Consider the following 17542-nt stretch of genomic DNA (forward strand, 5'->3'; position numbering starts at 1 on the left):
GCGCAAGTAAGAGTATGTGTGTGTATGTCTGTGAGTGTAATTTTTGGGTGAATGGGGTGGTCTGTTGAGGGAGGTGGGGGTCGTGGGGTGGTATTAAGGGACTCCTAATGAACTGTTTCCACTGATAACCCCCTTTCCACTGACTGGTACAGTACGGTTCGGTACGGGTCGCCTTTATCAGACTGGTGTTTCCACTGCTTAAAGGGTACCAATGGTACTCTTTTGGTGTATGTGGTCTACGACAGAAAGTTTCAGTCGTCATTTTTACTCGAGGAAATGTCACAGTAAAGCCGTACGGGTCGTTCACATATCATATGAGAAACACTTCTCACAAAACAGATGCTTTACACACATAAATACATGTGTATAAATGTTTATTCCTAACCTTACTATGAACGTGATTTGATTATAACTGCAGATCAATGATAATAGCCTACTGTAACGTCTGTGATTATAATAAATTAATAAATAAATGCAAGAAGGAGACAGAAACTGATACCTTGATTGTAGGAAGCACTAAATCCATAGCGGCGCACTGACGAGGACTGAGACTCCGAGCTTCTTCCCGGATCACATGCTCCTGGTGGACACACACACACACACACATTAAAACACATTAAATATGTCATTATGAATCTATTTCCAGTGCTGGTCAAGCTATGTAAACTTCACAAGAACTGCTAAGGTCAATATTATTAGCCTCATTAGAGTTTTTTTTTCAGACTGTCTACAGAATAAACCACTGTTGTCCAGTGGCGGTTCTAGTTTAAATGGCACCCTGGGAAAATCACCCCATATTTCACACCCCCACCCCTCCACACACACACACGCACGCACGCACGCACGCACGCACGCACGCACGCACACACACACACACACAAAGAACCATATAGAAAACTTTTTATTACTCCCGTTGGAACGCATGTAATTGACTCAAGCAAACAATTCTGACAGTGAAATGTTATTAATATTTTACTACATCTGGATCTTTCTTGCCTTTTTTTGCTGCAAAGTCATCAATTATAGTATAATATAGCCCATTAAAGTAACCCAGGGGCTTTGCTAGACATAATGGCCACGCCCCAACTACCCAAAAACATACTTTTTAAATTATTTATTAATAATAAATCTAAATAAATAAATAAATAAATGTTACATTATATTATATACAAGTAACATTATATTACAATAAAATACAATTATTATTTTTATTATTATATAATTATTATTCTGCATCAATAACAGAAATCAATCCTGAATGTAACTGGAAAACTGGAGTGATATGCTGAGAAATCTTTTGCATGAATATTTATTATGACAATTCTATAGAATACAAAAAAATATGTTTAATATAATTATCTGTTGTCTTAGACACGACTCCTGGCTGAGAATTAATGTTATGAAGTCTTACCTCCCCGACTCATTATCCCTCCTTTCTGCTTCATAGCTTAGTCAAAATAAGACCATCGTCATACTATAACTTTAGTTTAAAACTCACTGTGTACTGTACAGTAGTTACTCCAGTTTTACAGTGCATAATCAGATTTTATCGGCGTGCATGTAAACAACCAGTATTCACACCGGGAGCATAGCAGAGCGTGAGGCGTGCGTGAATGATTTTCTGTGCACATACCTCAGTTTCCCTTCAGCAGCGATGTTGGGGTTGCACACAGAGAACAACAAACTTGCGTGTGCAAAAGTCGACACATGTGAATGGTCTCTTTTGTCTTTATTCTGAGATTACCACTCTAAATTAATACACTTGCGTAAAGTAAATTGTATCTCAAAGCTTTCACTGGGGCTCATTTTTTTTTTGCACCATTTCCCCATGCCGCTCGGGGCGATCGCCCATATTGCCCATTCCTTAAATCCGCTACTGCTGTTGTCCAATAACTTGCCTAGTTAACCTAATTCATCTAATAAAGCCTTTAAACTGCACTTAAAAAAATTTATGATCTATAAAACAGTGGTAAAGCCTCACCTTGAGTTTGGAGAGCTGACCGAGGTCTTTCGCAGCACTGAAGATCATCTGAGCTCCTTGCTGTTCAACACAAGCACAAAACACAGAGTTTCTCAGAGAAGTAGCAGTGAAATAAAGTGATGCTCAATGTGTCTGATTCTGCTCAATAACAACACACTCTGTTTGTTCACGCCACTATTTTTGAAATATTATTTACAAAAACAAAATTGACTGTAGGTGGCATGGTGGCTCAGTGGTTAGCACTGTGGCCTCGCAGCAAGAACGTCGCTGATTCGAGTCCCGGCTGGGCCAGTTGGCATTTCTGTGTGGAGTTTGCATGTTCTCCCCATGTTGGCATGGGTTTCTTCCGGGTGCCCCACTGTCCAAAACACATGCGCTATAGGGGAATTGATCAACTAAATTGGCCGTAGTGTATGAGAGTGTGTGTGAATGTATGGGTGTTTCACTGCACTGGGTTGCAGCTGGAAGGGCATTCGCTACGTAAAAAACATTTGCTGGAATAGTTGGCAGTTCATTCCGCTGTGACAACCCTTAATAAATAATGGACTAAGCTGAAGGAAAATGAATGAATGAATGAATGAATGATTAAATTAAATATATACCGTTGAAGTCAAATTATTAGCCGTCCTGTGATTAATTTGGGATGTTTAACAGACTGAACATGTATTATTTAACATATTAGCCCCTTTCACACAGTGATACCGGTAAATATCAGGAAAATTACCAGAAAGACTTTGATGTAAATTCAACACAGCGCTGTTCACACAGGTACAGACGTTCTGTAATTTTCCAGAAAAGACCGTTCACACATCCATTCCATAATACAAGTAAATCCTGACATCATTAACCAGAAATGGCCTCAAAACGGCTGCGATTGTATTTGTAAACATAGACGTGGTCGGGCTTGATGGTTTCACTTTTATTCAAAGCTTTAGCATTCATGCTGCTGTTTTGTCCCAGAGACATCCAAATGCAAAAGCGCGAACCGCAGCTAATTGTTTACACATTTGACGGCATTCCAAATTCTGTAGATGGATGAGTATTGTGAACAACTTTGATGTAAACGTATGGAGAAACACTTTCACATGTCGAGATGCAGTGTTGGGAAAGCTACTTGAAAAATGTAGTGAGCTTAGCTATTAGCTACTCTACTTAAAGTGTAGCTTAACTAAAAGCTACCCTCTTGGAAATGTAGCAAGCTAAGCTAAAAGCTACATGGCAAAAGTAGATTAGCTACATCTAAGCTATTTTTACAATTTTAATTTTTACATCGAAGCAACAAATCCAAGTCAATCAAATCTTAGTGATCAATAAAACTGTCAATGAAACATCTGAGGCAGAATAGTTCAGTTCAGTTATTTACTGTAAATAATATGCTGTACTAAACAGAAACAAACTATAGTATATAACAGCTAAAACAAAAAAATCCAATAAAACCAGGTGTTACACATTTAAATACTATAGTAATTTATAGTAAAGGGAAATATTTTGGAATAAGCATTATAGTATATATATATATATATATATATATATATATATATATATATATATATATATAAAGTGTATATATATATATAAAGTATTCTACACCTATATATTAACTGTAGAAACGGTTCTACACCTCTATCATTGAATCAGTCATCTGCACATCAGTAACTCTGGTTTAGCTCAGCTACTAAATACGATCTCCAAAGACTACGTCGAATAGTTCGGACTGCTGAGCGAATCACTGGCACAAACCTTCCTACTCCCCAAGAACTGTACTTATCCAGAGCGAGCAGAAGAGCTGCCAAAATCACTCTGGACCCCTCACACCCAGCACACTGCCTCTTTGAACTTTTACCTTCTGGTCGGTGCTACAGAGCACTGCGCACCAGAACAGCCCGACACAGAAACAGTTTCTTCCCTCAGGCAATCCATCTCATGAACACTTGATGATAATAATTGTGGAACCAACATCACTACTTGCCATACACTTTTATACACGTATACACTTATTTAACAACACACTTTACATGCACATAACAGCTGCTCATATAACGTTGTATATAGTAATAAACACGTACATACACTTGTCAATTTGTATATTTGCACTCACTACTTTTATATACATTTTTTTAAAAAATATATTTATTATCTGTTTTTTGTCCTGTCTCTGTTATCCTGTTGCACTGTAGAAGCTCTGTCACCAAAACAAATTCCTCATATGTGTGAACATACCTGGCAATAAAGCTCTTTCTGATTCTGATTCTGATATATAAAAATACTTTAGTATATATATATATATATATATATATATATATATATATATATATATATATATATATATATATATATATATACTAAAGTATTTTTATTTTTTGAGCACAGCATCAGAAAATTAAGTTATTGCATCGTAACATGTACTTCTCAAGGTATGGTCACGAGGAGTCCTGCTGAAGAAATATGTCTCAACCTCAGTCATCTTTCCATCAAGCAAGTTTCACCAGAGGTGGCAGTAACGCACCAAAAACTTTGTTGTCGACCACCGTAAAACAGGAAGAAGAAGAAATCGTCGTTCTTGCCATCAAATGGATTTACTTTCATCAGCTAGACATCGGCCTCAAAGCTACGTAAATGTCGGTGCAGTCACTTATTGATCCGCGATTGGTAAATGTAGCTTGTGTGGATGCTACTGCGCTACTTGACTAATAAAATAGCTTCGCTACTGAAAAGCTATTTGATTTAGAAAGTAGCGACGCTACCGCCACGCTACTGAGAAATGTAGTTAGGCTAGTAGCGTCACTACTTGTATTGACTACTGCTCAACACTGTCGAGATGTACATAATATGTGTGTGTGTTGGGCTGCTTCACGTACACGCGTCAAGCAACTGAAGCAGAGCTTGATGTAAACAAACAGCGGTTTATTATAAGCATTTTATTTATAATTTTATTTATAAAGCATTTATTATTTACACAGTTGGCATTAAGAAGGAACATAGAAACGTTATCTGACTCGCATCTAGCAGTTAAATGTGTCTGGAAAAATATGCAAAGGCTTTTATTTTCATAAACAGCGCAGATGTGAGTACGTGTTCTGATTGGCTGGACTAGACGTCTCACGTCAGCACGTTCTATGTGTGAACGCATTCTTTCCGGCAATTTTTCTTTCTGCGTTCACTCAGAACAGCATTCCGGCAAATTACCGGTAATGTTACAACTTCTCTTTCCGGAAAATTCTCGGAACGAATTTACCGGAATTTTCAAAAAGGGTCTGTTCACACATGATCTCTTTCCGGAAAATTGCCGGTAATTTTCTGTATGTAAGTCTGTATGTGTGGGGCAAATACTGACCTTAAAATGTTTTAAAAAGCTTTTATTCAAGCTAAGACTTTCTCCAGAAAAAAAAAATTTCAGGATATACTGTGAAAAATTCCTTGCTCTGTTAAACATCATTTGTGAAATGTTTGAAAAAGAAAAAACTATCACAGGAGGGCGATTAATTCTGACTTCAACTGTATATTATGTAAATATGAACTTGTTTCTCTCACCGTCTGGTCTGAAAGCGGTGGAAGGACGATCTGTCTCTCGATGGTGTTCAGCACAATCTTCCAGAGCTCCTTCAGGACCCGTTTGAGCACCGTCTTCTCGCAGATCTTAGCAAAGAGCATGAGGCTGTGAAGGAGAAGAGATGCAGTAAATATGTTTTAATCCAAACATGCGAATTAGATTTATGCGCAAATCTGGAAAATGGCATAAAATATTCGCCAATGAGGCAGTGTTTCCATCCGATCAGTCTAAGCGAAGAAAATGGTCACTTCCTGATAAACTGAAGCAAATATCAGACAGAGCAACACAATCTCACGGCAATTCGTAACTTTTTGCTTTAGTGGCTAATTCGTATGAATTCGTACGATCTAATTCGTACAATTTAGTACGAATTGCTCATCCCCCAATGACGGTTGGGTTTAGGGGTGGGGTTAGGTGACACGCCTCCTTTTTCAAAACGTACAATTTTATACGACTGAACTCGTACGAATTCGTACGAATTAGCCACTAAACTGACAAAAGGTAAAATACTTACGTTTTCTCGTGAGATCAGGCTGGACAGAGAATGTAGTTTAGTGCATTCAGAGAAGCGACTGTGATGTTTTTTCTACTCTAATAAATGAGTGCCTTAGAAGATGAAGACGAAATGCAATGAACGCATGCAGTAGCTTTTGGAGGTGTGAGACGCTCTTTGGGAGCACAGACAGATGCTCAAGACAGTTCTGGAGGGAATAATAATAGAATAATAATAATCAGGGCTTAAAAATTAACTTTTTTGATCACCAGCCACTTTGGCTAAGAGTTTTCCAACATAACTAGCCACTCGCCATTTTCACTAGCCACAATTTTGTTGTTGTGAAAATATTTTCATATGCATAAATATGAATTCGACATGCTAAAATGACTTGATTTAGATTTTGTGATATGTCCACATGCCTCATCATTCACTTCACTTATTGTGTGTGTGGTGTATGAGCTTGCTCAATGAGCATGACCAAATGAGTCATGGTTTCATAGTGTCCTATTACAATTAGTTTTTATTTCGAATGACTTTTCAGAGGAGGCAACGCAGTGGCGCAGTAGGTAGTGTTGTCGCCTCACAGCAAGAAGTTCGCTGGTTTGAGCCTCGGCTGGGTCAGTTGGCGTTTCTGTGTGGAGTTTGCATGTTCTCCCTGCGTATGCGCGGGTTTCCTCCAGGTGCTCCTGTTTCCCCCACAGTCCAAAGACATGCGGTACAGGTGAATTGGGTAAGCTAAATTGTCTGTAGTGTATGTGTGTGTGAATGAGTGTGTATGTGTTTCCCAGTGATGGGTTGCAGCTGGAAGGGCATCCGCTGCATAAAACAAATGCTGAATAAGTTGGCGGTTCATTCCGCTGTGGCGACCCCGAATTAATAAAGGGACTACGCCGAAAAGAAAATGAATGAATGAATGACTTTTCAGAGCTCAAAATTAAGGATTTACCAAAATTTATCTCTGAGCGCACCAAACATAAATAATTATTTCTTAGCCACAAATTTTAAATGTGTCAAAACAAGCTAAATAAAGCTGTGTACTTTTTATTTAACAAAACATTTCTTAAAAATAAATAAATTAACATTTAAAAAAGAATTATTATCATGTATCTAAAATATGTACAGTATTCTGTCCTGGCTAAAGGTCCCAGATCACCAGTTAACTACACATAAATGCAGTTAATCTCCCATTAAAGCAATGTTATCGTAAAAAATGATAATTAAACCATATCAACAAAAATCAATGTATGCAAAAAAAAGTAGGTAAAAACATACCGTATGTGATAATGAGAGGATGATCACAAGCACTCGGTTAACGTTAGCCTAATTAAAAATCTGTCAAAGAATGGTCAAAGAGGAAGCAACCGGTGCTGCAATCAAAAAGACAAATCTGGAGCTCTTTAAAGCAACAGGACTCTGGGTGCACGAGCATAACTTTTTGTCTAATCTATTTGAAAGAGAACCGATTACATCAGATGCGTTTTTAGGCACGGTTGCTTCACGCAAGGAAGCGGGAGCGCGCACGCGTTTTAAACAGCTCTTTGCATTATTTTTTTGGTATTTACCTTTAGGAAATCACAGAATGCAACGATATCATGCTGTCATAACGGTATAATGTGGCAATAAGCTCGTAACTGTACTGTGCATTTACAGTGGCCATGTTCATTTATGTAAACACACGAAAACAACACTAACATTATAGCAGACACTGTAAAAAAGCCCATTCCCAGCCACTAGACTTTTCTGAGGGTATTCGAGTGTCATCAAGTGACAGATGTATGTCGTCTGACTATGATACATGAGTTATTATTGGGGATTATAGATAGCAAAATTTAATGCTTTTTTAATCGTTTTTTTTTTTATCATGATGGTAAAACATGAATGCGGTTATGAATGTATTAAAACACAAGCTTGTTTGTTGTAAAAATTTTGGTAATGACAAAAAATACTAAATTGTGCATCTCCTGACTCCATGCTGCCATTGAAGATGGTGTATTCTGAGAAATTTTCATATCCTTTGGTTTTGGGTGGCCCAGAAAAATCTCAATTTCAAGGGTTATCTAGCCCTTCCCCTTAGCCCTACGCCTTCAAGCTAAAGAGAATTGGGACACCCCTACCCCTAAGTAAGGGGAAGGGCTAAGGGATAGAATTGGGCCTTTATATCATCACATGATCTGTTCAAACTAAAACATGACTGATGCGCATGCTGGAGTTTATTCAGTAAATGTGTTTCCCTTGTACTTAATGCGTATATTTTCTTATCAAATAAAAGGTTTATCCTACTCAGCTGTGCGCAACCGTTCTTTTATTTTACTGTCAAGTCTGTTAGTGTCAACTAACAACAACTTTTGTGTCAACAGCTTTTCATTTTAGTTTATGGATATATTTTCTAGAGGTGTGAACCTATACTGGTCTCACGGTTCGGTTCGGTTATAATTATCATGCCATCGATTCGGTTCAATTCGATATTTCGGTGCATCACGGTGCATTGACGATGCTTTCCATACACAGTGCTGTATTTTGGGGGGTGGCTATAACAAGCTGTCTGTATAAACACACACACGGACACACAGCACCACACTGTCTCTCATTCACACACATACACAAACATAGACAGCACCAAACAAACACACACACCACGCGCTCTTGCTTGCTCGCTTGATATTGAGAGACCGCCCACTCCTGTTAAAATTACACCAGAGTTACTGATCGCTCCCGCGCTTTTTAGGAAATTTATTCCCGCGCCGCATGAAATCTGGTCGGGTCCTGCGACAATGCACAGGTACAGCCACGGGAATGCATACAGCCGAGAGGAAAAGAGAGGGGAGGAAAAGTCACGCCAGCAGCCGAGAGGAAAAGTCACGCCAGCAGGTGAAATGGGCCACAGTGAGAGAGAGAGAGACAAATGGAGTACTTTCATTCCCTCAATCGCTGAGAAATAGGGGCTTCTGCTGTAAGTGCCAGTGAAAGACTGTACAGAAAACACACACACAGTGAAATCTTTAAGTAGTTGGCGCCTGTAGTGTTGTAAATACCTGCGCTCGTCTCCCTCGCGACAAGAGCGCATATGAGATAAGTGACGTCAGTACATTATAACCGGTTATGATTATTACTGAACCGATACCGAATTGTCCACGTCTGCATCACAGTGCTCTGAAGAAACAATTAATTTTGACACCCCTAATATTTTCATACTCAGTTATGCACATCCATTTTTTACGCGCATTTGCAAAATGTATGTGCATCTTATCGATTACATTAAGCATTTTTTAATGCAATAATCCAAACCGCGCATTAAAATAGATGGACGGAAACACATTGAGCTATTAAAATTGCACTGTAAATTATATCAGAAAATTAGTAGTTTTCCATATTTTGTGATTTATTTCTTCTTTTGAATTGTATTATGGGACCTTGATCTTTCTTACAACTTTTAACTATATGAAAAGTTGGAAAAAATGACCTTTATTCATTCATTCATTTTCTTTTCGGCTTAGTCCCTTTATAATCTGCGGTCGCCACAGCGGAATGAACCGCCAACTTATCCAGCATATTTTTTTACACAGCGGATGCCCTTCCGGCTACAACCCATCGCTGGGAAACACACATACACACACATACACTACAGACAATTTAGCTTACCCAATTCACCTATTTCATGTCTTTGGATTTGTGGGGGAAACCGGAGCACCCGGAGGAAACCCACGCCAGCTCAGGGAGAACATGCAAACTCCACACAGAAATGCCAACTGACCCAGCCGAGGCTTGAACCAGCGACCTTTCTTGCTGTGAGGTAAAAGTTCTACCCACTGCGCCACCGTGCAGCCCTGAGTGACCTTTATGAACATTTCTAATAGTTTAAAGTGCTATATTGTCTGGGTTGGTGTTGTATATTACGCTACAAAATCCTTGTAATAAACCGCCAACGCATTTTCTGTTATTTTACAGACATTTCTTTATATGTTAATTCTTATACATTAAGGGCCCTATCATATACCTTGCGCAATGCAACGCAAGGCGTGACGCAATTGTTGTTTGCTAGTTTCAGCTCGGCGCAAGAGTAGTTTTGACATTATGGACCACGCTGTTTAAATAGCAAATGCATTTGCGCTCATATGTGCGCCCATAGGCATTCTGGTCTAAAAAAGGAGGTGTGTTAAGGCGCATTGCTGGCGCGTTGCTATTTTGAGGAACTTAAATAGACGGTTCGATAGACCAGATTAAATCAGTCTATAGTCCAGCGCAGAGCGCGTTAGTTGTGCGCCTCGCTTAAACATTGCTTAATACACACAGGATGTACAGCAATACACAAATATCTTCACATATGAAAAAGAATTAAAATATTAAGGATATATATAGGATATAATAAGGATATATATAGGATAAAAATATAAAGGATTAAAGTATTACAAAAATTATTATTTTCCAGCCTACATAAATATAAAAACCATACTTTCATGCCTTCTTCATCTCGGGGGCTTTTTCAGTTTATTCATGACAATTTGCTTTTGTATAATGTTATTATCATTAGCAGTATTATTTATTATATGCATATTTATATTTGTTTTATTAAAAACAAGCTTAGATTTGTCCATCTGTCAGGTTTTAGACCATATGGGGCAGAGCATGTGTATTAGGATATAACTCAGTTTTTTTTACCACACGTCATTATTATTGTTCATTTATTAATTTGCTGGAAATTAGAACTGAATTTAAAAATAGTTTTGAAACAAATCTTTGCGCTTAATAAACTAAATTAATTATGTATAGGCTAATGGATGTCTGTGCGTACAACACCGTGTCCTTATCCACGAGAGTGAAAGTAAATAATGAGGAGGCTCATCTCTCATTCTCATGCTGTAGATGCTCTGTTTAACTGTTTTATTGCTAGTGAAGCTTTCAGTTTTTCCACTTACAAAGTCCAACATGTAAATAGCAAATGCACTATGGCGTAGCGCAACTGGCTCTTAAAGGGAATAGGAGATGAGACTCTGATTGGTTTATTCTCAAAACACACCTATAACTCATTAAGAGAATAAGCTCAACCCTGTTAGACCATGCGCCACAGCGCAAAGCGGATTTTTCCATCCTTAAAATAGCAAAAGTGGATTCTGACACGCCCCTAATGATTTTGCGCCCGCCGCTTTGCACTTTGCGCATGGATCATCAAACTAGAGCCCTATATTGTCAAACTACTAATAACAAAACAACAAAATCCTTATTTTCTCACTTCTTGTCCAGCAGGTCCATCAGGGGTCTCAGCACAGTCTCTGCATCCATGGCTGCGTTGCTCTTGTTCCCTGCGTTTCCCTTCATCTGCACCAGCTCCTGGTTCATCTGCTTCACACAGTCCTCGATCACAGGCTTAAAGCTGAGGATTCACACCGTTCACAACAACATCAACTTTAAGAGGATTTAATTTGAACATCCTATTATGTGTGAGGTTTAACTTAAACAAATAGGCAAAACGCTTCTGAAGGGACATTATATTGCTCACACAACTTAAATTAGAAGGAATACAATGCAAATGTTTGTTAATTTATTTTATTATAGCAAAAATTTTGTACTATACGCAGGGAAATGCTTAAACAACTGCATGTGACCTTAAAAAAAACCTTTACAAAAATAATATCAACAAGAATCGACATTATGGAATATAATATGACTTAAAAAAACAGCCAATTTTAGATATAGAAATAGAAGTTATAGCTACAGAAAATACTAGGAGTATAAAACTATTATTAATAGATCTATATAAAACTATATTGATAATATAGCTAAAGAAAATAATATAAAATATTTAACATATGAAAAAAGCTTAGCTACACAAACACAGAAAACATAAGAGTGTTTCTCAGAAAGTGTCTGGTGCATAAAGAGAGGAATATCTGACATTATGACATACAATAATTACGCTTAAATGTATTTTAGTTTTGATTTAAACTAGTGCTGTCAAAATTAGCGCGTTACCGCATGCGATTAATTTGAAATATTTAACACGTTAAAAAAAATTACGTAATTAAAGCTGTTGCAGTTCTTTTTATCTCCTGTTGTGGTCGACGTGTGTTTAACGTGCAAAGAACCAAGACCGAGGAAGTGCTTTTAGAAGGAAAGTTTCAGTATAAAACAATTAATGTCGTATTAGCAGGCTATCCAGCGTTTCCTCCAGAGTTTCGTGTTTTTTCGAGTGTTTCATTTTTAATCTTTCGACTTTTGTTTTAATGGAATTTGATACAGCATGCCGAATGGATTGAAAAAAACTTCGCATTTCATGACTCGGTGGTCCTTTAAGGTAATCAAAAGTCGCTGTTTACATGGTAGACTCTTAATCAGAGTATTATCTTAATCATATTAATATCAGAGTATTGGTGTCCATGTAAATGTACTCGGTGAAAGTGCCAGATGATTTGACAAGCTGTCAAAGATGATTCCATGAGCCCTCAAATGTTTCATTAGTTTGATGTGTTTCTCTCTTAAACGCAACTTTTGTAAAGCATCTGCTTCACATTGCTGTCAGAATCCTTGCTTGTACATTATAGCCAGACTTTAGAATGCTAAGATTAAGCAAATTTGATGAATGCGATCGTACATGTTGATGAATCTGAAGGGAGTCGCTCACCGGGTACGCTGTACCGCACGCATTGTGTGTGTGTGCATGTTTCCTAGCGACAAGAATAAATACCTAAACATCACTGACGGTGTCCGTATCCCTTGAAGTTGTTTAGAATTAAATGTTTAGAGATGGTGTGTCTTTGGTGTGACACAACGTGTACCTGTGGGTGCCTTTGATGCACTCCTTGATGCTTCTTACGTTCTTGACGTAGCACCAGTGGCGCCAAAATTAGGCACCGAAATTCATGTGCTGATTCGGTGATTTTGCATGTGAGAGACTGTTCTCACTCTAAGGTCACATCATTCAAAAGAAAAGGGCCACATTGACCCCAATAATGTCAGACCGGACTGTCTTAACTGGCTGAATGTAAAGGAGGACTAAACAAAGTTGTTTCTACTTTATAATTAATGTTCTCAACTCTCAGCAATACAACTTATCAATTAGCACAATTGTTTGTATTAATTTACTTAATTATTATAATTTTCTAATTTTCATATATGCAACGCCTGTATTTTGGCATTTTTCTGCAGTCCACTCAGAATCCAACATGGAAATCATTGTTTTCTTTATTGGCATTGATTGTTTTCAAATTTAAATGGCATTTACATGCCTGTGTTTTTATTTCTGTAATAAATATGGCTGTCAAGCCAACAGTTTGAGGATCTTGATGGTTTATTTTGGGTAATTTGCCTACATGAAGAAATCTGTGTTACAAGTTAAACAACAATTCTAATAAACAATCATATTTTGAATTTAAATAGTTTTTTTTGTCTTGTGTTTACATTAATTTTACATTTGAATAGCCAAAACTAAAAGTTTCAGTCTTTTAAATGTGATTAATCGTGATTAATTGCAAAAAAAGTGTGATTAATCAGTTATTTTTTTAATCGATTGACAGCTCTAATTTAAACATAATTATTAAATATTTTATTGTTGTTTATTTTATAGTAAGAATTTAATTATTGTATTTGTTAACAATATATGCATGAAACATATATGATGCATTTTTATTGTTGCTTAATCTAATTTAATATTAATAATCACACAAAACTTACAATAAATTGTTAAATTAATTTCTTTTATATGCATATACATGTCTATATTTTTAATGCACAGATAGAAATGAACATTACATTAATGAAAACACTACTCAATCAGTAAACTATTTAAAATATTATATTTTCTAAATAAATATAAAGAAAATAAACTAATCAGAATAAATGAATAATAAATAAATAAAACAAATAGATCGCTCCAGCTAATGTAATGTATAAAATATATTTAAATAATTTATTTTTATATCACAGAAGCCAATGGTTATTCGGTTATTATTTGCTTTTAAGACAAATATTACATATGAATGATGAAGAAAACATGTTAGGTTTTGCTTTTTCATCCAAACACTTTCTCTGCTGACATAATCAGAGCTGTGGATCAACACTATCATAACCTAACATTTCAGGATGGAATCAAAGGGATGTAAATAAAAACATTAGATGAGTTTTGTGCTGTGTAAGCGTGTGTTGACCTGGAGCCGAAGACGGCGCTGAGCTCGTCCAGAACGGTGTTGAGTTTATTCTGCAGCTCCTTCAGCAGCTCACTGGCCTCTGCGTCCAGCTGCGCACACGCACGCACGCACGCACACACACACACACACACACACACACACACACACACACACACACACACACACACACACACACACACACACACACACACACACACACACACACACACACACACACACACACACGAGTATTAGGAACAATGCATATATATTTTATATTACATTTATGGTATTGATATATCAGAAGCCGGTCAAAAAAATGAACACAACATTTTTCTAGCAATCAACCAACGATGGCATAAAGACCGGCTTCTGATGATTGTCAGACACCCTCTTATTAGCATGTTGAGCTGAGTAAAAGTAATTACGGACAGAGGTTCAAAAATAAATAAACGTTTGAAAGAGGGTTGAAAAAAAAAACTTACTTTCAGTTCATCATTTTCTTACTCCCTCTACATTTGTGTAATTTATTTAATTATTTATCTGGCCACATTATTGATTATTGATATATTTATGTATAGAAGAATTTGTGGATTTATTTATTTATTTATTGTTTTTTGCAGGTTTTGTCCTCCCTAGTGGGACAGTAATTGAGGAGCACTTTTCAGATCAGCTGTGTGTTCTGCAGTGTCTGACTGAACTGTGTGTGTGTGTGCGTGCTTATGGTTTCCGGAAAGCAGACACTGTCAGATCCATCAGTGAAGGAGCTTCACTCTCATCAGCTTAATGGAAAACACACAGAACAGACAAGCAGACCCTCACACTCAACAATACAAGATCATCCTGACACCTACACAGTCTTTTTCCATCCAATTATATATATATGTACAGTGCATCTGGAAAGTGCTCATAGCGCTTCACTTTTTCCACATTTGTTTATGCTACAGCCTTACTCCAAAACAATCCCCCATAATGACAATGTGAAAAAGGAGTTTTTGAAAATGTTGCAAATTTATTATAAATAAAAAAGCTGAAAAATCAGATGTACATCAGTATTCACAGCCTTTGCTCAATACTTTGTTGATGCACCTTTGGCAGCACTTACAGCCTCAAGTCTTTTTGAATATGATGCCACAAGCTTGGCACAGCTGTCTTTGGGAGTTTTTGCCCATTCCTCTTTACAGTACCTCTCAAGCTCTATCAGGTTGGATGGGAAGCGACGGTGTACAGCCATTTTCAGATCTCTCCAAAGATGTTCAATTGGATTTAGGTCTGGGTCCTGGCTGGGCCACTCAAGGACAATTACCGAATTGTTGTGAAGTCACTCCATTGATATTTTGGCAGTGTGCTTTGGGTCATTGAGCACTCTGAAGCAGGTTTTCATTCAGGATGTCTCTGTACATTGCTGCATTCATCTTTTCCTCTATCCTGGTTAGTCTTCCAGTTCCTGCTGCTGAAAAACATCCCCACAGCATGATACGGCCACCACCATGCTTCACTGTAGGGATGGTACTAGCCTGGTGATGAGCGGTGCCTGGTTTTCTTCAATCAACTGAATTGATCACAGGTGAACTCCAATGAAGCTGCTGAAACATCTCAAGAATGATCAGTGGAAACAGAATGTACCTGACCTCAATTTAGAGCTTCACGCCAAAGGCTGAATACTGATCTACATGTGATTTTACAGCTTTTTTATTTTTAATAAATTTGCAATAATTTCAAATAATCTTTTTTCACATTGTCATTATGGGGGATTGTGTGTAGAATGTTGAGAAAATAAATTAAATAAAACATTTAATCAGTTTTGGGTTGTAATATAAAAAAATGTGGAAAAAGTGAAGCGCTATGAATACTTTTCGGATGCACTGTGTATATATATATATGGCGGCACCTGATTTATAAAGGGACTAAGCCGAAAAGAAAATAAATGAGTGAATGAATGAGTGAATGAAAAAAAATTGTATATATATATATATATATATATAGCCTTTAGGCTAATTTGGGTACATTTACATTCTCTGTAATCTTGATTGATGCTAAGTTATTGTTGGTTTGGCTTTTATAAACTTGCTTTATGCAATTTTGTAAAAAAAAAAATAGTTAAATATGGATTCCTGCTAGGTCATTTAAAACATATGTCAAGATTTTTATACTTATCAGAGATGCAAAACATTAGACGGCATTTTAAAAATAATAAATCAAGCAAAAATACATTTTTATTTTTACTAAAAAAAGTGTTCACAAGATCTCAGCATTTATACTGAAATAATTTAAAAAAATGTTTGATATGATATGACATATGATATGATATGATATGATGATACATTGAACACAAAAGAAGATCATTTGAAGAAAGCTGAAAAACTGTAACCATTGACTTCCATAGTAGCAAAAACCCCTACTATGGAAGTCAATACTTACCAGGATTCAGCATTCTTCAAAATATCTCCTTAAAGTGTTCAACAGAAGAAAGAAACTCGTAAATGTTTGTAACCTCTTGACGGTGAGTAAATAGTAAGTACATCTTAATTACTGGGTGAACTGTCCCTTTAAACAGAACTTTAAAACAGCAGTTTGAGTGTGTGACTAAATCCTGAATTGTGCTTTCTTCATCAAACCGAGCGCTCCAGATATAACTCTGTTCCCAAAGCAATTAGCGAACTCACAGAAGAATGTAATTACAGTGGCTCGTTATCGTGGATTTATAAATAAAGGATCCCGAAGTGTCCAGGAAAAGCTCAGAGAGTGTTAGAGAGTAAAAACAGAGATTGTGACCATCAGAAATGCTCAGGTGCAGGACACAAACCCTCATCTACTGACCGTTTCACAGCAACTTTCACTAATTAAGAGGATAATGAGCTTTATAATGAATTTAACGTTACAGTGTTAATAGTTCACGTTAGTGTTTAGCAGAGATCTGTCACTGATTATGAGTCTGTCGGACCTCCCGGGTTTCAGATACTCTTAAATATTCATAGTTAGCTTATTTTTAAATCAATACTCACTCAGTCTCATTTCTTTTCGGCTTAGTCCCATTATTAATCAAGGGTCACCACAGTGGAGTGAACCACCAACTTATCCAGCATATGTTTTTATGCAGCGGACGCCCTTCCAGCTGCAACCCAACACTGGGAAACACCCATACACTGTTCCCACACATACACTACGGACAATTTAGTTTCTTCAATTAACCTATAGCGCATGTTATTAGACTTGTGAGGGAAACCGGAGCACCTGGAGAAAACCCACACCCACACAGGGAGAACATGCAAACTCCACACAGAAACACCAACTGACCCAGCCGGGGCTTGAACCAGCCACCTTCTTGCTGTGAGGCGATTGTGCAACCCACTGTGTCAATGTGGATACTCATGGGCAATATTAAAAAAAATGTTGGT

The 17542-nt window shown here is 37.2% G+C and overlaps 1 protein-coding gene across 1 annotated transcript in view; it reads right to left on the reverse strand.

Annotated features, from left to right (window-relative positions):
* Positions 1-17542, reverse strand: part of LOC130245302 (protein unc-13 homolog C) — a 384171-nt gene that overhangs the window by 37399 nt on the left and 329230 nt on the right. Inside the window, exons 25-29 of the mRNA XM_056477954.1 lie at positions 14166-14254; positions 11255-11395; positions 5513-5636; positions 1982-2041; positions 500-580 (exon numbers count right to left, since the gene is read on the reverse strand). Of these exons, the coding sequence (XP_056333929.1) occupies positions 500-580; positions 1982-2041; positions 5513-5636; positions 11255-11395; positions 14166-14254 (495 nt within the window). The remainder of the gene's footprint in view (positions 1-499; positions 581-1981; positions 2042-5512; positions 5637-11254; positions 11396-14165; positions 14255-17542) is intronic.

This window comes from Danio aesculapii, chromosome 18, assembly GCF_903798145.1.
Source record: "Danio aesculapii chromosome 18, fDanAes4.1, whole genome shotgun sequence".
NCBI classification, from domain to species: Eukaryota; Metazoa; Chordata; class Actinopteri; order Cypriniformes; family Danionidae; genus Danio; species Danio aesculapii.